At 46.5% G+C, this 27,450-nt stretch overlaps 3 protein-coding genes across 5 annotated transcripts; all 3 read right to left on the bottom strand.

The window, feature by feature from the left end:
• Positions 1-216: 216 nt before the first annotated feature.
• On the bottom strand, positions 217-2,320 carry DNLZ (DNL-type zinc finger). The gene is made up of 3 exons (XM_069873293.1): positions 2,162-2,320; positions 1,119-1,258; positions 217-490 (listed from the first exon to the last, which is right to left on the bottom strand). Exons 1-3 carry the CDS (start codon positions 2,297-2,299, stop codon positions 319-321), a joined length of 450 nt encoding a protein of 149 aa, XP_069729394.1. The 5' UTR covers positions 2,300-2,320; the 3' UTR covers positions 217-318.
• A 530-nt stretch (positions 2,321-2,850) lies between these two features.
• CARD9 (caspase recruitment domain family member 9) lies at positions 2,851-12,625 on the bottom strand. 2 transcript variants are annotated; one of them, XM_069873291.1, is made up of 13 exons: positions 11,112-12,625; positions 10,516-10,740; positions 10,183-10,320; positions 9,428-9,753; positions 8,589-8,768; positions 8,248-8,400; positions 7,303-7,428; positions 6,989-7,180; positions 6,253-6,294; positions 5,597-5,642; positions 4,165-4,235; positions 3,740-3,822; positions 2,851-3,246 (listed from the first exon to the last, which is right to left on the bottom strand). In XM_069873291.1, exons 2-13 carry the CDS (start codon positions 10,697-10,699, stop codon positions 3,150-3,152), a joined length of 1,638 nt encoding a protein of 545 aa, XP_069729392.1. In that variant the 5' UTR covers positions 10,700-10,740; positions 11,112-12,625; the 3' UTR covers positions 2,851-3,149. The 2 variants fall into 2 exon arrangements, with proteins under 2 accessions (XP_069729392.1, XP_069729393.1); XM_069873292.1 differs by having other exon boundaries at positions 2,853-3,246; positions 8,248-8,397; positions 10,516-12,625.
• Positions 12,626-12,883: 258 nt separating this feature from the next.
• Positions 12,884-27,314, bottom strand: SNAPC4 (small nuclear RNA activating complex polypeptide 4). 2 transcript variants are annotated; one of them, XM_069873278.1, is made up of 23 exons: positions 27,123-27,314; positions 26,088-26,128; positions 25,682-25,837; positions 25,299-25,424; positions 24,639-24,717; positions 24,369-24,450; positions 23,691-23,795; positions 23,027-23,099; positions 22,582-22,746; positions 22,212-22,362; positions 21,856-21,962; positions 21,553-21,647; positions 20,820-20,914; positions 20,149-20,234; positions 19,099-19,479; positions 18,836-18,925; positions 18,375-18,609; positions 18,197-18,267; positions 17,784-17,870; positions 17,521-17,548; positions 14,787-16,894; positions 14,338-14,471; positions 12,884-13,555 (listed from the first exon to the last, which is right to left on the bottom strand). In XM_069873278.1, exons 1-22 carry the CDS (start codon positions 27,271-27,273, stop codon positions 14,352-14,354), a joined length of 4,632 nt encoding a protein of 1,543 aa, XP_069729379.1. In that variant the 5' UTR covers positions 27,274-27,314; the 3' UTR covers positions 12,884-13,555; positions 14,338-14,351. The 2 variants fall into 2 exon arrangements, with proteins under 2 accessions (XP_069729379.1, XP_069729380.1); XM_069873279.1 differs by having other exon boundaries at positions 14,342-14,471.
• Positions 27,315-27,450: the final 136 nt, after the last annotated feature.

Genomic DNA, 27,450 nt, shown 5'->3' with positions numbered 1-27,450 from the left:
TCACTGAAGGCCTCCAGCTGCACCTCTCCAGGCCAAAGCACACAGAGAAAGAATTGATGGCTCTCTTCTCAGCAGAGAACAAAGCAGGGCTTCCAACATCACTGAAGCACTAAGACCGGCCTAAAAGTCATAAAAACAAGTACCAGGAGAAATATCCGCACTCTGGCTCTCAAAACATTTGCTTGATCAAAGACAAAACTATGCAAGTCAAAGACACACAGTAGAAAAAGACCCATGCCCAGGTTTATTTTAAACACAGACCACTGAAATCAGGGAATAAAGGTTAAAAGTCTCTCTTGCCATCACAGATCCTGTTTGTCAGGTCTGGCCCTTGCTGCCAGTCTCTGGAAGGGCTTCCCCGCTTTCTCCCTCTGTGGGCTGACCTTGAGACCCAGGATCTGCTGAGCCTTCCAGAAGCAGTTCCAAGGCTTCCTCACCAGCCACACGTCTCACCTTCTCCCCTTTGGCTGCCAGGATCTCCTCGATATTCCTTAACAGCAACATGAAAACCAACAGTAACACCACAGCAAAGGCCAGACCAGAGTCAAGCGCAAGCTCGGTCTCTCACACTTGCTCTCAGAATTAACACTTCACAGTGAATCGCACACGTGCATTAACACGGTATTTCTCCATAAAGAGTTTAGGAAGCAGATAAAACCACCCAAACCTTCTGGGACTATTTTCATCCATTAGGATCAATAATTTAGCAATAATGGCTAAATGGAAATTTTTAAAGGTATCCCAGGGAGTTAGATATCATTGAAATTCAGCAGCAGATGGGTCTACACGTTTGAAATGCATAGTCAGGGAAACCTAGCAGTGATGGAGAAAGGCTGAGGGAGAGGAGAAGGACCCCACAGGCAGCTAGTGCTGGCACCAACAAGGATGTCGACGTGTCACACAGCCGCTGCTGCAGATCTACACCATCAATTTGGATCCCAGGAAGCAATAGTCAAGTTACAGATTATAAAACCCTGTTTGCATGCTGTAAGAAATTGGGTGAAACAGAATTACACCCAGCAAATACTCTGGTTTTCTCTGAACCATGTTTTGAAAGAATCAAAGCAATAATATGCAGGCTCCGGAAGATGCAGTGACAAAAGCCCCTTCCCACCCACCTCTTGCCTTCCAGGTCTGAGAACCAGCCCAGGTTATCAGCTATGACGTGGTGGTTCCCGCAGCCAGGGCACTTCACGATCACCACGCCCTTGTGGTAGGCCAGCTTCGAGATGGATTTTGCCGAGCGGGTCTCGCAGACCTATGAAGCAAACAAAGAGGGTTTATGACCACAGAGACTTCAGCTTCCATTTCTCAATCATATCATCCCCCATCCTCTATTGAAACCGGTGATTGCCCCTACCCAGGTGTAGGACCCTGCACTTGGCCTTGTTGACCCTCATGAGGTTCACACAGACCCACTTCTCCAGCCTGTCCAGGTCCCTCGGGATGACATCCCGTGACGTGATTGAGAGCAGCCCTGTGGAGGAGGACTTGGTGGAGCTGGTTGATGAGAAGTTTGACATGAGCCAGCAATGTGAGCTTGCTGCCCAGGCCAGTGGGATCCTGGGATGCATCAAAATCAGCGTGGCCAGCAGGGAGGGAGGGGATTCTGCCCCTCGATTCCTCTCTTGTGTGACCTCATCTGGTGTATTGTGTTCAGCTCTGGGATCCTCAACATAAGAAGGAGATGGAGCAGTTGGAACGGGTCCAGAGGAGGCTACAAGGATGATCTGAGGGCTGGAGAACCTCCCACACGAGGACAGGCTGAGAGAGCTGGGCTTGTTCAGCCTGGAGAAGTCTCTGAAATCTTAGAGCAGCTTCCAGTGCCTGAGGGGGCTACAAGAAAGCTGGGGAGGGACTGTTTACAAAGGCTTGTGGGGATAGGATGAGGGGGAACGGGTATAAACTGAGAGAGGGAGATTTAGAGTAGACATAAGGAGGAATTTCTTCACGATGAGAATGGAGAGGGACTGGCCCAGGCTGCCCAGAGCAGGGGTGGCTGCCCCATCCCTGGAGGGGTTCAAGGCCAGCCTGGATGGGGCTTGGAGCCCCTGATCCAGGCGGAGGTGTCCCTGTCGTGACGCGGGGTGGGACTGGACGGGCTTTGAGGTCCCTCCAAGCTCCCCGGGAGATCCCCCCCCCACTCCCGCTCCCCCCGCACCTTGCAGGTGTACACCAGGCCGTATCGCGCGGCGCTGCAGAGCGGCCGGCGGGGCTGCGGGAGGCGGCGGGGCCCGCTCGGCCCTGAGGAGCCCAGCAGCGCCCCGGCCAGCCCCCGCACCAGGCCCCGCACCGCCATGGCGGAGGCGCAGGCGCGCTGAGGGCGGGAGCCGCCATCTTGGGTGCGGCCGCCGCCATGCTTGGTGAGGGCAGCCGCCGCCATGCTTGGTGAGGGCAGCCGCCATGTTGGGTGAGGGCAGTGATCACAGAAGGGTTTGGGTTGGAAAGGACCTCAAAGTCCATCCAGTGCCACCCCTGCCATGGGCAGAGACACATCCCACGGGATCAGGGCTCAAAGCCCCATCCAACCTGGCCTGGAACCCCTCCAGGGATGGGGCAGCCACGGCTTCTCTGGGCAACCTGGGCCTCTCCCCCTCACAGCAAAACGTGTCTCCCACGAGACCTCACCTGCAGCCCTGCATTCAGCTCTAAAGTCCTCGGCACAGAAAAAAGCATGGATCTCTTGGAGCAAGTCCAGAAGATGATCAGAGGGCTGAAGCACCTCCTGTACGAGGACAGGCCGAGAGAGGTGGGCTTGTTCAGTCTAGAAAGGAAAAAGTTCTAGGGAGTCTATAGAGTTGGAACTGGATGATCTTTAAGGTCCCTTTTGACCCAAACCTTTCCATGATTATATGATTCTCCGGCTCCCTGCAGGAGCTTTAATAAAGAGCAGCTCAGCAGAGGTGCTGTTGGGCATGAAGCAAGCACCATGCATGCTATCTCAGGCCCACAAATATTTAATGCAATATATTTTATTTGTGGACCGCACACCCCTCACATCACTGCATCTCCAAGAAAGAGATGGACAGGGGAACGTAGAGCTAAAAAACACTGTCCCGTCATAAACATTAAATGTTTGTTTAGATGGCTTCAAACTCAAAGCAGCCCATGGAGAGGAAACGCAGAGGTCACAGTCTGGTGTCCTGGGCTCAGGAGCCCTCAGTGTCAGTGTTGTCACTGCCAGTGGTGTTCTCCCAGTCAGCCTCGTGGTGCCGACCCTTGGGTGCCCGTCGCATTGCTCTTTTTCTGAAAACAAGACCAGACGTTTCAGCTTTAAAAGATGTAGAGTTGTTTACAGTGCCACAGGGAGCACTTCTATCTAACAGCTGAACTAAGGTCCCTGTTTTACAGGGTTTCCATTGGTCTCCTGGCAGCAATCAGTAAAGACACCAGGCATTTGAGAACAGGACTTCAGATAAGAGCAGCTGAAGAGGACAGAGGATGGAAATCTACTCCCGTTCACAGCTGCTAGAGCTTGGTCTTGAATGGCAGCAGCATCTCAGACAGTGAACGTCAGATTTCACTCACGTGGGAGAAATCTACCCAATCTATTAAACCAGCCGTTCTTTGGAGCACCCTCCCTGCTGCGAAACCACCTACGTGGTCCAGAGCAAATGCAGTCATTGCTGTCCTGGCTACCTCTGGAACTAAACCAGGAGTCTCAACCAGGGCGTGGACAGAAAACCATACAACAAGCTAATCAGTTAAGTCACACAGATATGTCTGAACCAATCCAGACCTTTGGTAACGCTCAAAGCAGTCCTTCATCCTCCTCCGCTCCTTTTCTGCTACTTCCTCGTTGGCTAAGGTGCACTGCTTGAACTGGAAAAAAATGCACACAAATATGAACCGGACATTTAAATGGAAGAGAAAAAAAACGGAACCTATATGAGCAGAGAATTGAACTAGAAAACATCCACTCAGAGATAACGCCAGAAAGTAATTAGAAGTTTCTAGTCACAGATGGAGAAATAACCACCACAAGTGTTGTGCTGGTCAGAGTTCACGTTGTTTGGAGGGTGAATTCTGCCCAAGGTGCTCATATTTTGGAAAAGCAATAGCGGCTTACATGCTTCTCAAATCTGGTAAACTCATCAATAACAAGGACATTCAAGATCACAAACCCCAGCCGTGGTAAAGAAGAGCTCACAAAGATTCTCTTACACTTGGTGACTTTGGAGGCAGAGTGCTCTCTCGAGCGCTGAATTGCTGGTTTTGTCCTTCAGGGCAGTTTTCTAAGAGAAGGAAAAATCACAGCTTTAGTCATAGTTGCCATTGCAAAGTAACTTCTCCCTCCACCAGTCTGTCAAACAGCAGCAGCTGTCATGTAACAGCTGCCCAGCACTACAGAGCCAACAGCAGAACTGAAACTAAGACTCAAAACATTCGACAGTCTGTCCTGTGATCCACGCACGAGTCACTTCTCATTTCACTTGAACTCCAAGTCTTGTGGAGAGTGATGGAGTTCCCCATCAGGCTCAGAAGGAGACAGCACCTTTCTAGTCTCTGCTTATGCGGGAGCAAAACAAACCTTTGCAAAGCAGCACTTCTGCTTCATATCATTAAAAACCCAATCATGTTAGACGCCACCACGAGAAATCATGTTAATCATTATTTTAACCATAATTTGTCCTTTTTGGCCAGCCTAAGTTGTACATATCAAGGCACTTCACATCAGAACACATTGTAGTGATCAGGTATTGTGATGCGTTTTTTTAACTGAGCAAAGTAGAATAATAAAAGGCTTTTTGGATCTGTGTAGTTTTGCTTTTGTGAAGAGTCTCCCATCTCAATGAATAAGAAGGTCATTTAGATCTTCCAGGAGATCAAAGGAGAAAATTTCTTCTTCCTTTCCTTCCCTTCTCAAGACATTTTGAAAGAGCATTTCAAGTTCTTAGAAAAGCCTATCAATTCCTTTCCACGCTGCTGAATCATTTCCACTGGGGATGCAGCAGAAACAAAACCAGTGACAGCATAAACTACGTAGTTCTGCTTTTGTGCAAGTAGCCTGCAATGTAAAAGGGAAGAGAGTAGGGAAAGATCCCTGGAGAAAGCCACATGGCCCAGCTGAAGTGGAAGGGTGTTTGCTCTGTTCTCAGCTCTGCCACAAATGTAAGAGGAGGGGGGTGGGGGAAGCCAGCCAGGAGCTATTTCTAAAAGACACCAGGTGATCTTCCTTGGACAAACTCCGTAGATAGATTACCTCAAAAAAGCCTGGAGGTTTTAGATGGTCTAATGATGGAACTTTTCACAGGTCATTCAGCTGTATGAAAGACCCTGTCAGAGACCATGCAGTAAAAAGACAGCCTGGGGAGCTTTTTCTCTCAAAAGAGCTTTACTGTATTCACTGTTCTCCTTTTTATAGGTGAGAAAGATGGTGGAATGGCATTGATTTATGGGTACCTGCTCAGAGTCACTTTAAGGAGGTTTTAGAGTGCCCAGCACACACCACTGAAAAGCATCTCTCATGGAGTCGCCAGTCAGACTACCGGTTCTTCACTAAATATAAAGCCCAGGAATGGCTTTTTCTGTCCCTTTGGAACACTGGACCGTTCTATTGAGAATTCTACTCCCTATTTCCCAAAAAATGCCTTACTTATAGTTGGGTGCGTGTCTTCATCAAGATGACCATCCAGAGTAAGCTATGAGACAGAAACAAAAGCAAGAACATGAGAACTGCCCCTTATTCCATCTCACACAGGAGCTGGAAACAGGTAGAGGAATATAAGAAACAGGACATGCGTAGAACCGACCTATCCTCAGTGCATCTCACTGTCAGCAAAACAGGAGACAGAGCCAGAAGTTACAGATCTACTCATGATTTAACCTTCCGTGAGCAGATCCAGTTCCTTTGGCCTCATTGATACTTTTAGCCTCTAGATAATGTGCCAATCAGCTCCACCATGAAGTTATCAACTAAGTAAAAACCCTTTACTACGGATGTCCCCAGGGTAACACTAAGTTTGGCCTGTTCTCCCACAAAAGAGACAACTGGAAGTAACTCAAAATGATTCAGTTCTCCTGATTTGCTCAGGCTCATCAAATCTTGCTGACTAATGCCATAACTGTGTCCTACACTTAGAAATCTCATGACACATGGAGATTCCATTTCTTATCTGGTTTTCTGTCTCTGTGCTATTTGATACCCCTGAAATGAGCCTGAGCCATGGATTGAAACCTGCTGTTACTTAGGGTAAGGAATTTTAAACCATCCCAGAAGAAAGTAAAAGGTAAACACGGCACCTGACTCACCTCCTGGGAATCTCTGGAGGAGGTATCATCCAGGTCAGAGGTCTGAAATAAAGCCAGTATACATTAAGTCTTTCCTCAAAAGCAAGGAAGTGGTAGGAAGTGAACACACAGGAGACTAAGAGCTCCAGAAAACAGAGAAGTGTGGACTTCCTCCCTCCTACACTCCTGTCTGACCACTTGAAGAAACTACACGAGATGCCACACAAAGAAAAGCCCCTGTGCATCTTATTTCATTGAATCATCGAAGGGTTTGGGTTGGAAGAGATCTTAAAGCCCATCCAGTCCCACTCCCTGCCATGGGCAGGGACACCTCCCACTGGATCTGGTTGCTCAGAACCTCATCCAGCCTGGCCTTGAACACCTCCAGGAATGGAGCAGCCATGACGTCCCAGGGCAACCCATGCCAGGGCCTCCCCACCCTCACAGGAAAACATTTCTGCCTAAAATCTCATCCCCTCTGTCAGCTTAAAACCATTCCCCCTCATCCTATCTCTGCACTCCCTGATCAAGAGCCTCTCCCCAGCTTTCCGCTAACCCATTTCAGTGCTGGAAGCTGCTCTAAAGTCTCCTCAGACCCTTCTCTTCTCCAGGCTGAACAACCCAAGTTCTTTCATCAGCCTGTCCTCACACTGCACAAATTCAAACTGATTAGGAGCAAAGGTCTTGGAACAGTCACTCTCTGGCCCCACACTCTGCTTCCTCACCCCTCACACAGCTGACAGCACTGCAGGCATACCGGGGTAGGAAGCTCCAGTTGCAATCTTTTTAGCTTGGCTTCAGTAGCTAGTAACTGACTCTCCTTTTGGAAGAGCTGCAGTTGCATCTCATCGCATCGCTCCCTCAGCTCTCGAATCTGCTTGCGGTAAGCGTCCCTCTCAACCAGGTTCTTGGAGTACTGCATATGGAACTGTTCTCGGGTCAGGAGCGCCTAGTGTGAGGGACAATACGTCCTGGTGTTTCACACAGCAGTGAATTCAGGATTACAGTATCTGCCCACTTCAAGCAGAGAAGCAGGGATTAGCAGCAGCTCCAAAAGAAACATTTCATCACCTGGTCTCTTTCTGAAGCCACTTCCTCCATTTGCTGCAAGACAGCTTCGATCCTTTTTTTATACATCTGGGCGTCCTTCCTCAAAGACGTGCACTGTAGTTCAAGCATCTCTTTTTCCTCTGCATCCTGTTGAGACAAGGTCAAAGACACCCTGCTTGTGGGCAGAGCCTGAGCTGGACTCTCACGTCTGCTCTGTGACACAGATTGCGATGGCCAGACCTAGACACAAGGCCAAAGTTCAGCCAGACTGTCCAGCTGTAGCAAGGCCAACCAGAACGTTGGTCAACATGACTAGAAGGACTTGATGGACTTCTGTGTACCTGAGCCATCAATCACGATAAAACCTTCCATCACCCTCCAGGATGGATTGCTAATCATAGAATGGTTTGGGCTGGGAGGGACACTAAAAGTTATCCAGTTCCAACCCCCGCACCCCACCATGGGCAGAGACATCTCCCACTGCATCTGGTTGCTCAAAGCCCCAGCCAACCTGGCCTTGAACACCTCCAGGGATGGAGCAGCCACCACTGCTCTGGGCAACATAGGCCAGGGCCTCCGCACCCTCACATTTCTTCCTAAGATCTCACCTATATCTCCCCTCTTTCAGCTTAGAACCATTCCCCCTTGTCCTATCCCTGATCAAGAGCCCCTCCTCAGCTTTCCTGGAGCCCCTTTCAGTACTGGAAGCTGTTCTAAGGTCTCCCTGGAGCCTTTTCTATAAGCTGGACAACCCCAACTCTCTCAGCAATTAACCATTAACCATCAATGCTAAATTAATCTAAAATCTTAGTGTGCCTTTTTCAAACTACAACACAGACACCAGAGGAGGAGCAGCAAGGATTGCTGCTGAGCAGCTCCTCTGTTCCACAGGCAAAACGCTGCAGGTGTGTCACTTGCCTGTCTTACCCACTGACCCTTAGCAGGAGTTTGCAGTGCATCACGTACTTTTTCTCGGAGCACCTCTGCTCGCCGCAGCTCTTTGCGAAGGCTGTAAATGGTGTTCATCAGCTCCCGGCGTTCTTCTAGTATCTGGCTACAGTCATGCTCCAGAACCTCATCGGAGAAGCTCTTCTCCAAATTCTGTTCCCTGGCAACCTGCTGGACAAATGAAAAAGTGAGATAAAGAACCATCTAACCCCATATTCACTCCCTCCCCACAGTGTCTATTTGACTTGGGAGAACAAGGCCACAGCTGACCCACACAACCTTCAGCGCAGCCCCATCGCTGCCCTGGTTACTGCAAATAATCACTTCTAAGGAGTCCATTTCCAACCACCCTCACCAACCTGGAGAGTGTTCTCCAGCTCCTGATTCTTGGCCAACAGCAACTCCTTCTCCTGCTGGATCTCCCACATCACCTCATGGCTCGGGTGCTGCTCGATGGCGTGTTTCAGTTTCATGGTGTGCTTACGCTCCAGTTTGCAGTCGTCCTCAGCCTTCATGAGGCTGTGCTTCAGGTGATCAATCTACAAGAAGGTTCAGAGCTCATCAGCAAGAAGGAGAAAACTCTCGCCTGCAAAAGCAGTTTTCTCTCCATTTCCCAAACAAACACGGGACAAATTCCTTCCCAGCTTTGTTTTCCTCGGGATGTTTGGTGCTCTGGGGACCAGAGTCCTGTTGTATAGCTCTTACACTAAATGAGAGAATCATTAAGGTTGGAAAAGACCTCTACGCTCATCCAGTAGATCTGTCAGACCAACACCACTGTGACTACTAAACCATGTCCCCAAGTGTCATGTTTACACAGTTTTTGAACCCCTCCAGGGATGGTGACTCCACCACAGCCCTGGGCAGCCTCTGCCAGTGCTTCAGCAGTCTTTCAGTAAAGAAATTTTTCCTAATCCAATCTAAACCTCCCCTGGTGCAACTTGAGGCCACTTCCTCTCGTTTTACTACTTGTGTTGTACTGCTCTTGTGACAGGGCCCAGTCTTGAACAAAAGGAAGACTGTTAATTCTTCACAGCACAACTTGTAACACATGGGCTGAGGTAGGGACCACCAGAAGACGCTAAGTACTGCATGCTGGACTGCTCCAGACCATCCTGGACAAAGACAAGTCTGAGGCACAGCTCAGCCTTCCAGGGATCGGGTAAGAAGGGGAAAGCCTGAGAAAAGGGTGACTGACCTCTAGGATGAGGTCCCGGTTCTTCATGAGGGCAGCGCTCTTCTCCTCGCTCAGTTTGGCGTAGCTCATTGCCAGGTTGTAGTTCTCATCCTTGCACTTCCGCAGCTCCTTGCTCAGGCTGTCCCTCTCCTCCTTCATCTTCTGTGCCCGCTCTTGGTGCTTGCGGAGCAGGCTGTCCCTCACCCACATCTCTCGGATTGTGTCCTCTTTGCTGTGCAGCCACATGGTGAGCTCCTGGGCTTTGCGCCGCTCCTCCTGCACGGTGCTCTGCAGCTTCATGATCTCATTCATCAGGAGCTGGCTGAGGCCGGATTCCCCAGCGGTGTCTGTTTGGTGGGCAGGCATCAGCCAGAGCTGCCCTGTCTGCTCCCCGAACAGCACAGGTTCCCACCCACTTAGCTCGAGATCACCACATGCCACGCACAAGCACGCAAACCCTGAAGACACGTGTTATCCTATTATCCGTGCTGTTTTACCCCAGCCCAGCACCTCTCTGCATCAGTGTCACTGACAGAACAGGCAAGAAGGAAGACTCTAACCTTCTGCTTCCTACTCCACCCTCCCAGGTCCAGCCTGTGGCACCAGACAGCAGGGCCATTCTTGCCAGAACCCAAAGCACACAGGGAACAAGCCAGGGAATGCCCTCGACCCTGCTCACCAAAGCTGGGGAGAGGCAAAAGCAGAGGTGAATCCCTCCCCTTAACTTGCACAGCAACAACAAAGAGCAAGCTGGTTTTTCAGAACACAGACATTACCTATAATCATAGAAAAAACCCTGCTGGGCTCCTTGCCAGTGATTTTCTTATACAGTTGTGGATAATAAAGCTCCAGACTCTCCATAAACGCCTCAAAGCCCTTGTGTCCTGTTCGCTGAAGAATATCCAGAAGAGCACCTGAAATAACAGCAACAAAGATATTCGATTCATTTAGTTATCTCTTTACCCATTTCTAAAATTTAAAAAGTGTTCCGCTTTCTCCAAATGCGGATTGAAGTCCCTGGAATCCAACACAGGCAGATGGTAGCCTGGAAACAACGCACCCCTCCAGGCCCAGAGCATCCACAGAGCTGAAGGCTGTGCCTCACCCACCTGCCTTCCGCTTGCGCATGACCAGGCTGGGGTCGTTAAGAACTTGTTCCTCATCATCGTGGCTGATCACTTTGCACTGGCGCAGGTAGGGTGTTATACGAGAAGGATCTATCACAGAGATCAGCTTCACCCGGAAGCTCTCAAGGTTGTTCCAACATGTCTCATCATTATCTTCTTCAATCATGCTGCTGAGTGAGAAGCATTAGCGAGCAGCGATGTCCTGTACTGAAAAAACAAATCCAGAAAACAAACAAGCAGACTCTAACGCTCCTAGAATAGCAGGAGTCCATCTCTCTCCAAGGTCATCTCAGACCTTCACTGTTTTCCCGTTCCAGCTCAAAGAAAGACTCCAAACACCTTCAGCACATACTTGTTATACGTTCTACTCTCAGCTAACTTTAATGAGCTGGACTGTCAAAGAACTAGTTGTTACTTATTATAGAGAAAATGCTCTGCTCTGCCTGACACCAAACCAGCCCCAGCAGATCACAAGAAATGCGTCCCCCTGTGGATAAACACCACATTCTTACCTCAGAGCTGTAAAATAAAACATATTCCCCTATTAATAGAAGCTATTCTGCGTTACATGGACCAACCTGAGCCTGTGCAATCAAACGCCTCCTTGTCTCTGCTCCTGGTCTAGCAATCTCATCTGTGTCCTGTCTCTGAGAAAACTTGTTTTGGAAGCAGCCTCCCTTTTATATCAGGGCTAGAGCAAAGACCATTCCAGGAGCAAAACTGGTCTGAGAAATGAGAAAAAAGGGGGAACTACTCAGCTATACCCTGCGACGGGAAAGGGAAGGGAAAAAGAAAAAAAAAAAAAAGATTTTAAAAAAACCCAAAAAAACAGGAAGCCAGAAAGGGTGATGGGGGAGGAGGAAAAATGCTGGTCAAATGGCGAGTCAGCAGCATCACACGTGCAGTGATTTTAGACTCATGCGGGTTTTGTTTTCCAATCTGTACCACTGAAACATCAGCTAGGGTCCAGAAAGTTTCTTTGTGCAGAGGTCAGAAAGACCAAAAAGAGCGAAGGTCACAGGCGTAGGTCTGTCCATCTGATCTCAGGGGACAAAAGCCAGAGTCAGAAAAAAGGAGGCTCTTCAAGTGGCCCTTCAGCAGTTAACATAACATCTTTACAGAGGAAAGCAGGTGGCAGCAACAACTCTCTTGGTTTAGAGTTCAGCTGAAAAGGATGATTTCTATAATGATGTCTCTAATTTTGGATGTCCTTAAGCTTCATGCATAATTAGACAACTCAGTATTTTGAAGGAAAGGGATTCAAGTCTTGGCAAAGCAGGGAACATAACCCACGATTCCCAAATTACAGGCTGTGGCTCTAACAATAATTAAAGGAGCAGCACAGCAAGTAGTTAAGCATCAACATCATACCTTTGCCTGCCTTCCTGCCTTCCCACAGTCCTAGAGCTGTAGCTGCAACAAGAACTCACTAACAGTGTATTTTAAAAAGATCTCGAGAACGTACACACTCCGATACCATGGTAGCATGACACATTTTCATATTAGCTTCCCACTCTCCTCTTTGTTCTGCTTTCTAAGTTTCTGGAGAGTTTCTCCATGTTATCATCAGGAGCAGGGCAGAGATGTTCAGAGATTCTATGAGCTTGTGGTTCTTGTTAAGCATTAAATTAGCTATACACTAAAAAAAGATACAGTACTCCTATCAGTGATTCTCTCACTTAAGATAATCAGCATGTCTGCTAATTAACCAATCTAGCCTCGAGAGGTTTGGTTCTGTAGTAACAGATCAATTTAATCCTGAAAAACAATAGACAGATGCTGCTTTACAGAGTTTTTCCACAAGCAGTAGGATTACAGGGGCATCTCTTGAGCAGTGTTTGCAAAGGACAACAATCATTTAGAACACAAAACCTGTTCACTACCAGTGCCTCATGGTAACAGCACCGTGGTGAACAGCACACAGAATTGTATGGCAGAGCTTCTGTCACATGACTTTCTTGGAAATACTGGCTTTTGGAAAAGCGTTATCTATGCTGGCTTACGGAGAACGGACAACACTGCAAGAGGAAAGCCATTTCAGAATTATTCCTTTTGCTCCATCACATCTTTTCAACCAACTAAAGCAACACTGGTACCCACTGCCCCCTGAGCCCAGCTCTGCCTCACAGAGCTCTAAACTCACCACTACCCCCTCTCGGGAAGCTTAGCCCATGTAGCAGAACCAAGCTTTCCATAGCACTTTCCTGATGGATTCTATCAGCTTTGACTCAGACAGCCTCACATCTCTCTGTAAGACAGAAACCGCTGTTTTATGAATGATGAAACAAGCTTCTGTTAGTGATTTGCAGATGGCTGCATGGGGCAGGCTGTGGAAGAATCAAGAAAGAATCCAAGCCTAATTCACCCTGCAGTTTTAGCCACATGCATATTCATTTTCCACATTGTCCCTGGTTTTCACACAACTTGCAAACTTCATTTTTCTCATTAGCAATCACACTCATACACACATTATTAAAAGTGCTGTTTACCAGAAGAAAAACACAGAAGACATCAGTAATTTTTAAGTGAGAAAAATAAAACATCTATATTTCAACAAATACTTAAGACTCATTTTGATACAAAATTAATCTGCTGCTCATTCAGCAGCTTTCAGTCAGTCAGCTGTCAAGCAAAACCACTGTCACAGCACTAAAAAGAATATCCGATGAACGACTTACTCTGAACATGGATAACCATTCACATAAATAGGGGCTAACACAAAAAGGAAATAAATAACCATCCCGGCTGGCTTCCCCACACCTCCAGCTATCTTGCCCCATAGGGAGATGCTAATTTGGAAGAGAACAGAATTGGTCTGGGGCTGAAAGACTTCCCTCCAGGCTTTTTGTTTAATTATTTGCAACTCGCCTAACGATGCCACTTTGCTAAGCGATGGGAAAACCAGTCCAGCCATTTCCCTCTCTTCCCCAGGTCCATTGGTTTGTTTGAAGCATCAAAAGTGAATAGTGCAAAGAGCACCTCCTACTGCCGTGTAGGAAGGCAGACGTCATCCCAGCGACTCCTGTAACAAAGCACACGCAGCTCCTATCAGTCACAGCATTTTTATAGGGAAGCTGTCAGTTTGGAGCTTCTAAAACCAACTTTAAAGAATAAAACCCACGAGTCTCATCTGGCAACCATGCAAATCAAGCATCGTTCATGTGCATTTGGTCTCTTTCACCAAAGGCTTCAACAGACAGGAAGGCATCACATGTGTGCCCTACAGAAGCTGCCCTGTTACAAACGTAGAGAAATGATGCCATGCAAGGGGAAACCCCCACCAAAAAAGTCATTTAAAGGTAAAGGGTTAAAGACAAATCCGAGTTACTACAAACCCGCTGGAACCTCCAGCAGGGATTTGCTTTGGTTTCTGCTGCAAGCGTTCAGCACTCACACACACGAACCCCTCTCTTCAGCAGTAGCTGCCCAGGCTTTCCTGTTCCACAAATTATGACCCTGTATGATTAAACTGGTCTCATTCTAGCAGCCAAGCCTGTAGAGTGCTACCAAGTACGTATAATATCAGCAGGGAGTAGCGTGGGCTAAATTGCTGCCAAATGTGTAAACTTCATGACTTTGCACACAATTTTACCAGACAGACATCAACTTTTCCCCAAAAAAGTCAAACTATCATCCTTAGTCAATGATTAACGGGTGACTGCAGCACTTTGTTTCCCAGGGGAACAAGTCAGTGCGCTTCTGTCCTCTGCTAGGGTCACAATTCACTGTTTAAGCTGTACCCCAGACAAATGCTTTTCAGGTTCTCTTCTCAGGCAAGAAAGAGAATATTGATAGAGTAGCTACTAACATATTTTCTCTCATATCCTCCTCCTTTTCCTGAAGCGGGTACTTCTCCTGATTTGAGGAGCACTGGAATCAACCACATCAGAGCAGGAGTCCAAGACAGATTGTGCAGCCATCTCCTCAGCTCCCATGCCCTGCAACATAAGCAGAAAGACTATCAGCACCATGAGATCCAGCGCAATTGCTAAAGAACTCCTTCAGCCTTCTTTTTATTTTAGGGAGTTCAGATTTCCAAACCCATCTTCCTTCAGAATTAGCCATGGGCCAACAACGTTCTACTTCCAATGTCACAGCAAGCACAAAACACCCCAAAGTTTTCAGAGTGAAACCCTCAGCAGACACTGGCATTTCTGCTACACTTAAATACAGTAAGGTTTCTCCCTGCGTTCCAGTGTGGTATTTATCTGTCGGTAACTTTCTGGTTTTAGTCCCCAGTACCTCTGTCTTACCTGATTTAGTAAATCAGCATCTTTGTCTCCAGGCTCATCACCAACTGTCCAATCTAACCCTGCCCCTGTTAATTCATTCCCACAACTTTCTTCCTCAGATGCTTCCTTCTCACTCTGCCACTCCTCTTCGTCACTCTCTTCAAATTGCTTCCTGCTGGCTGACAGAGTTGTCGCCACTTTTGGAGGAGGCAGAGTTGCCAGTACAGCTGGGAGCGTAAAGGCTGCTAGGAATCTGGCTTTCAGAAGGAGGTAAGCAGGGTTATCACCAAGTTTCTGCTCCACCAGTTCTCTGATAGCATTCAAATCAACCCCAGTGCCCTCATTGCGACTGGCATCAGAAGGCAGCAGAGATGCCGCTCGCTCTTCCAGAGCTGCCTTCTGCAAAAGTAGCTTCGAGAGGGTTTTTATATTGCACAGAAAAGGTGGCAAATAAGGCAGCCTGGTTTGCAGTGATGGTACCTGGACACCATGTTTCCCACTCAACCACTCCTTCACCAGCTCCTCATCTTCAAGGGAAATCAGGCTGAAGTCAAGTGGATTCTTTTCTGCACTGGAAGTGGTTGGCTGGGGCGGGTTGTCAGCAGGCTGCGTAATCGGTGGCTTGGAGGCAACAGGTCTATTTTTCAACACTTGTGCAGCAAAGCAATCTGTGTTCCCTGGGACACTGTTATGAGGAACTGGATCTCCTGGATGGAATACAATTCCCTCTCTGGCAACACTTGGATTTGAAGATGATCCGTTCGTTGTAATGGAATCACAGCTCTTTCCCAAGCTGGAGAGACTCGACACACATTGGGAATCAGAGCCTGGAGTGCTTGCGGGTTGCTGTCCCTGAGGCCTCAGCTCAGCACGCAGGGCTGGTGCGTCAGCTGGAAGAGCTGTCTGAGCTGCAGAGGAGTCAGAAACCTTGGAGAAGCCACCTGGACACACAGGCATTGCAGAAGAAACACTGGATGTGGTGCACCCAGGACTCGCTGAGGTCACAGGGAAGGGAATCGTGGAAGAGAGAGCTGTCTTTCCCACAGGAATTCCTTCTGCCAACTGGGTGCTTGGTGCTTTTGTCTCTGCACTGCTGGGGTGAGGTGTATTTGCTGCAGCCGATACTGGAGGCACAGATAAGCCAGACACGTTGCCACTGGACGTCACAGCTGTCTGACACTGACTTCCCACAGCAGCAGCCGGCAGTCCTTGGGGAACACCCACCAGTGTCTGTACGGCAGTGGGGAGCAACGCTTGCGGTGTTACAACCCATGTGAACGGCAATATGCTGTTGGCAATCAAATGAGAACCAGTTTGTGGAGTTACAAGCGCAGGCAATAGGTTGACCGGCCTCTGTTGTGGCCCCTTACTATTCATCTCACAGGCAATCGGTGCGGAAAGAGACAATTTGTTGGTGCCAGACTCGATGCCAACAGGCACTACTGTAATTTGTTGTGGCACAAAAGCTTGGTTTTGCAACACTACTGAAGCTGAGGTTCCAGCAAGGACCTGACCATTGCACTCTCCTGAATTTGAGGCCTTCTCTGCTGTAGCTGGATTCATGCCTGGAAAAACCCTTCCTTCAGGGCCACTTTCCGAAGCCTGCTCTTTTAGTTCCTTATTGGTCTGCAGTTCTGTCCCTCGTGAGGAACCAGGGCTTTCCCCAGTTTCTGGCACTGACGAGGAATGGTTTTGAAGCACAACAGCGGTAGTTGAACCTGCAAGAGAAGTGTGTGCCGGCAATGGCGCTGGCGCACACTGCACTTGGCTACCTGCACAAACACCTGCTGCAGGTTTGCTCCCTGCTTTTGCAGAAGGAATGATTTGCTGTGGTGGAGGCTGGATTATCAGAGGCCCTGAAACCAGCACCTGTGGAGCAACAAGTACCGTGCTCTGCACAGCCTTCTTAGCCCGAGATTCTCTCAGCCGCTTCTCTCTCAGTAATTCTGAGACAGTTTTAGGCTTTTGCCTTTGCCCTTGCGCTGGAAGAGCTCCCTGAGTGGCAGGAGCGACGCTCTTTGAGACAGCAGCAGAAGCCTCCCTTGCTTTTAAGGCAACAGGTCTCCTGACAGCATTCCTTGGTATGCCCCTTTGGGAGTTCCTTTGAGTGCAAGATTGTGGGGAATTGCCTAGAGAGGAGTGGAAACGAAATAAAAATAAATTAAAAAGATTGAACAGCATTTTCACAAGCCATTCCTGAGCTATTTAAGCAAACACCCTGCAGAGAAAGCAGCAAAATTCCTGTTTGTGAGAGCTCCTACAACACTAGAGTCACTGTTATCAAGCCGCATCCTTCAGAACTCGGATGCAGCAAGCTGACCACTCGTTCAGTAATAACATAATTTTCCCCAGACATCCAAGATGGGCTGTGAATGCAGCTTAACACCACACATCAGGAATTGCGCTGGTCAGCACGACACAGGCACTTTGCAGGATGAGAACAACAAATGGGTTTTGGTTAGACCCAGCATGTTCTCTTCAGGCAGCACCTTGTCGAAGAAAAGTACAACAGCAATCGTCTACAGACCTGGCAGCCCAGTGCCACTGGTCCCCCAGCCCTGCAGGTTTTTCCAAGTCCTTACCAAAGGGTAACACATTTAGCCATTAACTGAAAATCCAAGAGCTAGCAAAAATGAGCATGATAATGTAGTTCTGTTCCAAAAGTTCTCCTTCAGTTAAACTGGTCATTAATGTAACGGTGATGAATTAAGTGAAAGTTCTCGGACATCATAAAAATAAATGTTCTGGTAGGTACCTGAAGAAGTCTCCGTACTTTGAGAAGCCTGCCAAAAAAATTATATTAAATTATACTTCTGCGATATCTGAAGATCATTAAAACAGCACAGATGCGGATCAAACCCACATCTGCCAGCATCCTATGCATTCTACTATGCTTCTGAATCAAAACAAACCAGTAACAGACACACATCAAGAGCACCACTGGCCACACGCAATGAAAAATCTCTACTTTAGTCAAGGTTCAGAGGGAAAAGCTTAGAAACAGAGCATGTGCAATACCTGCTGAGGCCTTTTTGCATTCTCTGACTGCCGTAGACTCCTCTCACGAATAATCTTCATGCAGCCATTGGTATCGATCTGAAAGAGCTGCAAGTTGAGAATTGCATTAACATTTGATTGACAACAAAAATGTTCTGGTCGAGCCAGTGACAAGACAAGATGGGTGGGAGAGGCTCCACATGCAAAGCTCTGGAGATGCTTTTACACTTACAGAAAAAATCCTGACAGTGTGAGATTTCGGTTGCAGGACTTATTTAAGAAGTATCACTCTCAAGCCATGAGGCCAGATCAATCCAGTAATTAGATCATTAGTTTGAAGAACAAAGATATACCATTTATTTAAAAATCCAATACAGAATTACAGATTACTGTTGTCTGGAAGCAGATAACGCTAGTAAGACAGGAAAACCTACCTGAATGAACAGTGTGAAGAGTGGGGTGCTTGTGAGACTGATCGACTTCATCTTCTCTTGAACAGAAAGAGCTAGGGAAAAAGTCCAACATCACAATCAGCTGGGCAGTCACTCCCAAGGTGTCAGAAAGCAGGGGAAAAAAAGCAGGAGAGCACTATCCCTGACTAGTCACCACTACCTTTTGTTTGATGAAAAGCCATCTTCCCAGTTTGCAAGGTGCAAGGCAGTAGTACGTTGCCCACCCAAGGTGTCACTGCCATGAGCAGCTTTCTGTCGAGGTTCATTCTTCTCCAACGCTCTCTCTCTTGACGATAAGTTTTCTCCGTGGTGTTCTTCAGCCCTGGAAGCTTCTGGCCACCAGATGTACTCATGCCAGACATCTTTCTTAAAACAGTGGCAGAAGATTGTAGTATCTTCGATTGTTGCGCATGAACAAATACATAATTAATGCTCCAGTTAGGAAGGTTCTACCATAATTAATCACAGAACAAACTATTCAGGGAACAGTTATAAAAAAAAGCTTTTCCTCTTGGGACTACAGCGCAAGAAGATTTGCAATCCCACCAAAAAGCATTTCCCACTAACAGAGCCCAACAGTGCTCCCATCACAACAGCAGACAAGACAGAAGAGGCACTTACAAGTTTCCTCTGCAGGCACGTGTTATGCCTTAATATTCTTCTCACATCCTCCACGGAAACCCACAGCACTTGTTTTCCACACCTGGAAGCCTTAAAACAAAAGCATACAAGGAAAGATAAAAGGGAAAGTATCTCACCCTTCAGAATGCACCACTTCTGTAATCTACAAACTTGTTACCAGTGTGACTGACCCCGCAGTTCCCAGTCACTTCTGATCCAAGTTTCACTCCCATCAAAACCAGACGGAGAACCCCAGGACTCACTTTGTTTATTACTTCTACGGGGTTCTTTACAGTGATGTCCGTTGAATGTGGACGGGCAATGCCCCTCAGGAGGGTGTTCACTTCTGACGATTTATCCTTGTCTCCATCACGTGTTGCACTCAGAAATTCACTGCTATTGGGGTTCACGTCAGCACTCACAGGAGAGAAAAGGGATGGAGCTTGGTATCTTCCTTTGCTTGACTCCTGTGTATTTGTCTGTGTTGGTATCCACAAATCAATGCTGGGAAGCGCACACTCCTCCTTGCTTGTCGTCTCCTCCTCTGAACTGTCTGATAAGTCCAGTTCTTCGTCTTCACTGCTGCTCTCTGAAGAGCTGGAACTCTCTTCCACGTGTTGGTGTTTTGTTGACCTAGATCTTTTCTTCTCAGTCAAAAAAACCCACAGACAACATTTAGCCAGTGTTCACACCTGACTTGTAAATCTCTCAAATCAGCAAGTTAAAAAAGATGGATAGTTCTGCTTTACTTCTGCTGGGACTAAAACACCCAGTACACTTGACAGTTGCCTTTGGACACAGGTTTTTGTTGGTTTAGGTATGCAAAGAAAAAGCTAAGCATAGAAACAAGTTTCCATTGAGAACTGGTGTGCGTGGAAGTACAAATAATTACAGTTGTCTCATGTCAACACATTTGGGTTTCCATGAACCCTCCTCCAGGACAGATCTTTGCCAATAGAAACAAGACTCTAACATCATCTTAAGTGGCCAGAATTTCTGGAGCACCTGGTACCAAAACTGGCAACTTACAAGGTAAATACATGAAAACCTATGTTTTTCTGTCCTACAAACATTTTAAGGCAGTAAAGAAATTTCGGATAGTATAGAAGTACACAGCAAACTAGCTTCAGATCCCCAGAACTAAGGCTGCTGTAACACATCAAAAAAATTAAGACCATGAACATCCAAGACAAGGTCTTGACTGTGTGAAATCAATGACAATTTTTGTATTGATTTCACAGGATTTCACTTAGAGTTTAGAGAATCTTAATTAAAGAGATGGGACTGTGACATGGCAGGATTTTGCACAATACCTTAGACCCAATCATGAGTTTCCACTTGCTTAGACACTGGGAGCCAGTCCGATGTGTCAATTCAGAAGCTATTTTACTCCAGTGACCTGAAGAGGATGCAGAGTAGATCACAACTATTAATGCAACAGGCTGAGTGATGGGCCCTTTCAGTGTAGATCATTGCACACATATTACATGTTTCCTTGTGTAAGAGACAAACGAATACATCCCAAAGCCTTAATACTCATTTGTGTTCTTCCATCAGATTTGCAAGCCTATACATTCAGCTCGTTAGTAACTACAACAAGTGAGCCAGTGATGAAAACCCTTAAAGAACCACATGCTCCCTTGCAGCAGAAGGAGAGCACTTCGAAGAAAGCTTAAACTACAGGCTGAAAAGCTTCTGTTTGTTAAGGGACGGTGTCTTAGAGAAAACGAGATCTCTTTCACAGGCTGTTTAGAGGGGAACTCACCCCTCTAGACTATCATAGCACTGATGCTTTGCTAACACAGCTAGGGAACCCTGTACTACACAATCCCTCAACAACCACGTTTCCAGAAAGGGACTACAAAACATAAGGAAAGCTGCAATCATCAGCACAAAGCAGACCCTGCTCGTATCAGCCGCAGGCCTTAATATATTAAAGGAGAAAACCCAAGTGATACACCAAGTGAGCTACAGAAACACTTACCCAGGCCATGCTTTTGAACCAATTCAACCAGCTGCTCTTCTTCCTCTAAACTCCACTTGCCTTTCTTTACATCACAGTGCAATGCTTTTAAGTACCTTCAAAATGAAAACATGAAAGTAAGGAACATTCAGTCCTGAGGATAGAGTTCTGATCATCACCACACGCTCTGAGGCTGAACCAAAACAGCATTCCTGATCAGATCTTTTCTTTTTTCTGAAAGTTCCTATCCCTACTCCCTTAATACAGCACAGCTACTATTGCTTTGTTCTGAAAAATATCAGGCCACATGAGTAAAAGTTACAAACAAGCAGCTGTAAAACAGGTCACTGAAATTAGAACATGCCGTACTCTGAGTCCTGAAGCTGGGTCCAAGGCTGAAAATTGCCCAGTACCTCCTTACTGCTGTGCAGTCACAGGAAGTCACTGAAGAGATCATTTTCACAGACACACAGACGATACGTGGGTGAAAACCTTCCCTCCTCACATGCACTTATTCATGTTTAATGACCCCTTTGCTTGATTTTGAACAACAGGTTTTCCAGTTTCTGCCAACCCACAGGAACTATACTGAGGAAGTTGCACTCCATAGGCAACAATGCCCTCTCCTCTGTTAAATTCAGTTTCAGCTTTCTGCCTTCTGTAACTACAGATGCAGAGTTACGTGGAGACAATGGCAGCAACCAAATATAAACTATAACCACTTTTTACAGAATCATCCATTTAGCATACCTACCGATCTCTACACTGAGCATCACTCCTCCCTGGCACCTCTGTCCGAATTTTATACCAGTCACGAGCTCCGTATTTCTTAACTGCAGCCAACAGCATCTGCATTAATCAGACAAAGCAAGAGTTGAAATTCTCATCAGTAATAATCCTAAGAGACCTAAGACAGAAGCAGTTGCATTTTATTTCTCTGCAGAGAAGACCCCTCTTGACTTGTAAATTGCCTGTCTTGGTCCAAGACAGCTTAAAACAGCTTAAAATTCCCACTTTCTACACCCTGCAATTCTAGGCATCAGAGAAGAGAGCTTACAGCATCTTCCTCTGGTGTCCAGGGCCCTTTCTTCAAGCTGGGGTCCACGCTCTTTGTCCATCGGTAAATCAGCTGAGCAGAATCTCTTCCTTCCATGTAATAAGCAACTAGAAACACAAAGGTGGATTTCAAAGTCTGTTGTCAACTGTAATTCTTTCTTTACATACGTTGTAACCGTAACACTTTCAAACAGTGAATAGCAATAAGAAGTATTTAAATCTCAGCTTAAATACCTAAATAATGGTACACAACAAGAAATGAAAGAGCACAACATACACGACAGACATAAGACTGAGAGAATGAAAACAAAAGAATTACAGGTGAATGAAAGGCACTTCCACTTGTAGGTCACTTACTTTTCTTGTATGGAATATGATTTCCTACTCTCATCTCTTGAACAAGCTCTAAAAGCATCTGATCCTCATCTTTGGTCCACTCTTTCCTCTTCAAATCTTTATTTAGATTGATTTGATACTTCTGCAAGCACTGGAAAGGAGTCCTGTTTGTCTTAATACAACAAAAACAGAGATAGGCAGATAACTGGTTATTTATGAGAACAAAAAGCAAGAGCGAAAAGCGAAAGTACTAAGTTTTTTGGTACTGTACTTGAATGCTTTAATAAGCATTAATTAGCAACACAATAACACTAATGTAGTTTTCTGAAAACTGACATGAGGCTGAATTACTGACTCGTCACCCCTTTGTGTCTCAGCTTAAAGACCTTACCCCCAGCTCCTGGGCTATCGTCTGCCAGTCCAGGTAACTGTGTTTAGCAGCTATCTTCTTTAGCTTCTCTATTTCCTCCTCAGTCCATTCCTTTTTGTTGATGCTTGGATGCTCCCAATTTTGCCAGAACTTCTTCAGTTCTTCTGAACTACGTTGTCCATCAAACTAAAAGAAACAGCAAAAACGCGTTTTGTTTTGTAGCTGGGACTGAAACACATGGGCAGACAGGAAAACCGATACAAGGAATGTATTTTACATTCCAGATATGTCTTATTGCTGCTCTGTTTTCCAGAATTAAATCATCCAGTTTAACTAGCTGGATCATATAAGTTGGCCTCAAGAAATGCGTGACAGGAGTAGTGGACGCAAGCCAGACCAGGTCAGGTCACTCTCAAGAGAAAGGACACATATCAGAGGTAACAGAACTGCTGATCTTCCAACTTACGTGGATGTTTGAAATTTTCTCCCAGTCGTGCTCATCAAATCTGTTTCCTATCAAGTCACTTTCTGGAAGTCGGCTAAAGCAGAAGGTACAAAGAGAAAGAAAAAACTACATTAAATAGTTAACTAAACAGTCACTCTGTCTTCCTGATCTCACTTCATCTCACTCCTCCCACCTGTTATTGACCTCCACAAGAACCAAACACTTACTGACTTGAAGCATTGGGCTCTGTAACACAGTAACTTTGCCCAAAACAATGTTTTTCCTTGAAAAACAGTCCCCTACAAGATGATGTCAGTTTAGCAGAAGAAATGACTAATGCAACAGCAAAATACATTGCTCCAGATATGACAAAAAGCAAAAGCTCAGAACTACTGAGCCCTCTGCTTCCTTGTTGCTAAATCAAGAACTATTTAAACTTGTACCTCTATATTGGGTGCAAACACTACATTTTTATATAAAGACCCAGAACACAATTCTTAGTAAAGAACTGTGGAGATGAGAGCTCTAAAGAGTTTGAACTGCACTTAATGTTTGCAATCCAACACAAATAAAGCTTTTTCCAGATTTCATATCAAGAAGTACTTGAGTAAGGAGGGAATTTTAGGAGGCAAACTCCAGGAAGAGACTTTCATTTTCACCAAGAATACAAAAGAAGACTTCTCACTTAATTTCCTCTATTTCTTGCTCCACTTCTTTGATTTGCTTTTCCAAGACCTGCTTCTCCATGTCAGTCTTGACTTTTTCCAGTTTCTGATTCCAATAACTCATCCTGTTCAAAGACGATTATATCATTACTTAATGTGACTGGATGGAAATTAGGTCAGTGGCAAAGATAGTCTCCCCATCAGCACCATCCTTCAAGTTTATTTCCACACTACACAAAACTGCTGTTCTTCCAGGTTTTCCCACATGGCACACTCATTACTTTATTTTTGCCCCTTCAATTCAAATTACTGACCGGAACAGGTCTCAGATTAATCATTTTGGTGTTTACAGAGAGAACTAATGGTCACTGCAACAGCAACAAAAATCATATCAGCTCCAGGCACAGAAATCTCTTGCTGGACACACTTATGATTTGCTAAATATCATAATTTTGGCTGCAGGCCCTATAGACCATTTTAAGTTATGCCACTGCACCAATGGGAAGAAACAGCTATAAAATACCACAATACAAAACAAAACCTCTCCACCTGTCAGACATCCACAAAACAATCAACAAGCATTCCCAATCCAAGCCAGATGCTGTAACCTCTTGATTATTTCAGAATCTCCACATGCATCCTCTCCTTCCTTCATACAAACATTCTCAGGAGAAAGAAGATTTTTGCATGGTACTTACTTCATTAACTTCGGCTGAAGCAGGCGCTGCAAGCGGTCACTTATTATTGATTTCTGCAATAACATCTTCTCTCGGCTTTTCCCTAAACCAAACAAGGAAATCGAGAATTCAGACATTAGTGCAAAACCACTGCCAAGAAAAGGAGAGACCTCCTGCTTTCAATACCCCTGTTAAAGTACTTTGGAGTCAAGTATGAGATAATGTTTATATGCAAATATTTAACTGCAAATGGAGGGGAAATAACCATGAATGTATACATTTGTTACTTACACTTTGTTGAAAGCAGTTGTTCGAATGATTTTATGCCCTGAGCTGCTTTTTCCTTGGCATCTTCATTGGGAGGGGGGCCCTAATGAGGATTAGAAGGGTTAGATACATTGGAGGTGTCAGGTGCACAATAAAAACGCCCTTTCTTCTTCAAACTCTGGCACGAGCTGCTACAGAAAAGGCTGGGAACTCAAACTTGTGCAAACTGTCACATTCAAGCTGCTAAGTTACCTCTATGAGCACTGGCTCATCAGAAAACAAATACAAATAGATACGTCACACAAATAAGTTTGTCCATGGTTATATGGCAGATTCTCAGCTCAGAGCCAGGCCTCCATTTCAAAGACAACGAGATCTCAACAAGTATTTTAAACAGCATGGGACTGGACCATGGAGACAAAGACAAACAATCAAAGCTAAGTCGAAAACAGGAATGTTCAAGTGCCCCGCAGCTGCAATGCCACTCTGAACACACTTTCATATGTCACAGCCAGACAAGGGTTGAACAAGCATTTCCAGAAGAGGGTAAGCCAGCAGAAAGTGAGGAAAAGGAGGTTTCAATCCAAGGAGTGACATTTACAGCTGTAACACAGTTTTAACAGTTACAATTTAAATCTATCATTGAAGGAGGTGTTGGTGCGTAACCTACTTATAATTACTCACAATTCCTGTTGTTTTATCCTTGAAGTATGGCTTCATAAAATGACCCAAAAATATATTTGCTGGTAGATTTCTGCCATCGCCTGCCTTTGCTACTTTTGGACCACTGAGCTCAGACGTGATTTCTTTCTGCAATACGAGAATTAAACAGTATCAGTGTTTTCTTCAAATCCTCGAATTTCAGAGAGCAGTGGCTGAACCACCACGAAAATTCCAGGAATGGTTCAAACAGGCAGCACCAGATTGTAAATCAGCCGATTCCACTGGCACCAGTGATAGACTAAGAATGTCCTGGAAAGTTTAACTGGGCTTGATGGGCAGGGGAAGGTGGCAAATGGCAGCCCAGAATAGCAAAGCAATAAATACTTCACTCCGGTTTTGCTTACCTGCTGCTCTCTATTTTGTGCAAGAAGCAGCTCCACTTCCTCAAGCTTTTCCTGGATAATCTCCTGGTACACAAGGTTCATCTGCAGACATGTTTCTGGGTCCTGTGGCAGACTTTCAACGTCATCGTCACTGCTGTCATCTTCTCTTTCAATTTCCTGAAGCAAATATGGTACTTAAGGAGGAAGACGGAAGGAAAGAGTGAAAAGGAAAGAGGGGGCAAAAAGGAAATAACAAAAATGAAGGGGGGGACAGGAATAACTAAACCCCCAGGTCTGTTATTAATCCTCCCTGAGCTATGAAGTCAAGCCAGCTGCCTAGATTTCCTCAGAACAGAGTGAAATTCCCCTTCCTCCTGCTCCCTTCAACAGACAGACAGAAAGGTAAACTTAAAGAGAAAATGGTTACCATTTCACCATGAGAATCGGAGTCATCATCTTCACCATCATCTGTTGGACAACAAAAACACAAAAATGCTGACTGCTAGTGGGTTAAAAAGAGCAAACTTCATAAACAAAGACTTTTCAACTAGAGCATATAGGATAAAGCTCCGGATAGTGTCTCGGACACAACCATGAGAGGTTTTGGATACTGCAAATACTGTCAAGTAAAAACAGTAGTTGTATTCCACGTGTGCATTCTTTTGCATTAAGAGCAGGAATCGAGTAGCTGCTGCTAACTACAGCAACAACCCAGCCGCATTTTGGTCCCACACATTGTGGCAAATGCAGGCAGCCAGGTGAACACTCCAACCCAAGAGAACCCACACACTTTGTTAAGCACCTTATGGCCCTTCCACACTCTTCAGCAAAATGTAGGTTTGCATTCATCGTGGCTGCAGAGTTCTGACACATTACTTGACCTTGCACGATCAAAACACAGGCAGAAGAAGCAACTCTGAGAGTCAGGAGAGCCACAGCCACCCCAGCTACTGCCATCCTCTCTTCGCTTTGAAAAGTCAATTCTAAGAGGCACGAGCATGCCATGAAATGGAGCAGCTCATGGAATCATGGAATTATTTGTTTGGAAAAGACCTTTGAGATCATTGAGTCCAACTGTACCTGTCCACTACTAAACCATCCCCGAACACCTCATCTACCTATCTTTTAAACACCACGGGGGATGGTGATGCCACCACCGCCCTGTGCAGCTATTCCAGTGCCTGAAAACCCTTTCAGTGAAGAATTTTTTCTTGATTTCTGATTTTAACCTGGCATAACCTGAAGGCGTTTGATAGAATCACAGAACAGTTCGGGTTGAGAAGGGAGCTTAAAGTCCATCCAGTTCCACTCCCTGCCAAGGGCAGGGACACCTCCCACTGGATCAGGGGCTCCAAGGCCCATCCAACCTGGCCCCGTCCCCTCAGGCGAGACCCGCGGGCCTGAGGGCGCGGGGTGGGGGAATGAGGGATTCACCGCGGCGGCACCGTGAGGGGGCGCGTACCGGAGCTGAGGCTGCAGTCGGACACGGCCCCGCCGGCCCCGAGGCTCCGCTCCAGCTCCTCGATCTCCCGCCGGATCCGCTCCCGCTCCGCCTCGAGGTCGAAGGCCCCGGGGGAGCGCGGAGCCCCGTGAGGGCCCGGCCGGCCGGACATGGCGGGGGACCTGCCGCGCGCGGGAAGGCCCCTCACCTGGCCGCGGGTCCGGACCCAGTTTTAGCCCCGCCCACTGCCCCGACAGCCAATCAGAGCTCAGCGTTCAGACAGAACCCCGCCCACCGCACTGCGGCCAATCAGCACCCAGTGCCCGGTCAGAGCCGCGCCCCTGCAGCC

This window comes from Phaenicophaeus curvirostris, chromosome 20, assembly GCF_032191515.1.
Source record: "Phaenicophaeus curvirostris isolate KB17595 chromosome 20, BPBGC_Pcur_1.0, whole genome shotgun sequence".
NCBI classification, from domain to species: domain Eukaryota; kingdom Metazoa; phylum Chordata; class Aves; order Cuculiformes; family Cuculidae; genus Phaenicophaeus; species Phaenicophaeus curvirostris.
The sequence above is the reverse complement of the archived record's forward strand: the minus strand, read 5'-3'. Positions and strand labels throughout refer to the sequence as shown.

Coding starts and splice junctions, on each gene's coding strand:
- DNLZ (XM_069873293.1), bottom strand. CDS start 2,299: ATGGCGGTGCGGGGCCTGGTGCGGGGGCTGGCCGGGGCGCTGCTGGGC. Junction 1,259..2,161: donor GCCTGGTGTACACCTGCAAG/GTGCGGGGGGAG, acceptor TTTGCTTCATAG/GTCTGCGAGACCCGCTCGGC. Junction 491..1,118: donor TCAGACCTGGAAGGCAAGAG/GTGGGTGGGAAG, acceptor GTTGCTGTTAAG/GAATATCGAGGAGATCCTGG.
- SNAPC4 (XM_069873278.1), bottom strand. CDS start 27,273: ATGTCCGGCCGGCCGGGCCCTCACGGGGCTCCGCGCTCCCCCGGGGCC. Junction 23,796..24,368: donor CTTCAGCCGAAGTTAATGAA/GTAAGTACCATG, acceptor GTCTTTGAACAG/GATGAGTTATTGGAATCAGA. Junction 14,472..14,786: donor ATGCTGATTTACTAAATCAG/GTAAGACAGAGG, acceptor CTTATGTTGCAG/GGCATGGGAGCTGAGGAGAT.
- CARD9 (XM_069873291.1), bottom strand. CDS start 10,699: ATGATTGAAGAAGATAATGATGAGACATGTTGGAACAACCTTGAGAGC. Junction 8,769..9,427: donor ACCGGGACCTCATCCTAGAG/GTCAGTCACCCT, acceptor ACCTTCTTGTAG/ATTGATCACCTGAAGCACAG. Junction 8,401..8,588: donor AGCTGGAGAACACTCTCCAG/GTTGGTGAGGGT, acceptor TCATTTGTCCAG/CAGGTTGCCAGGGAACAGAA.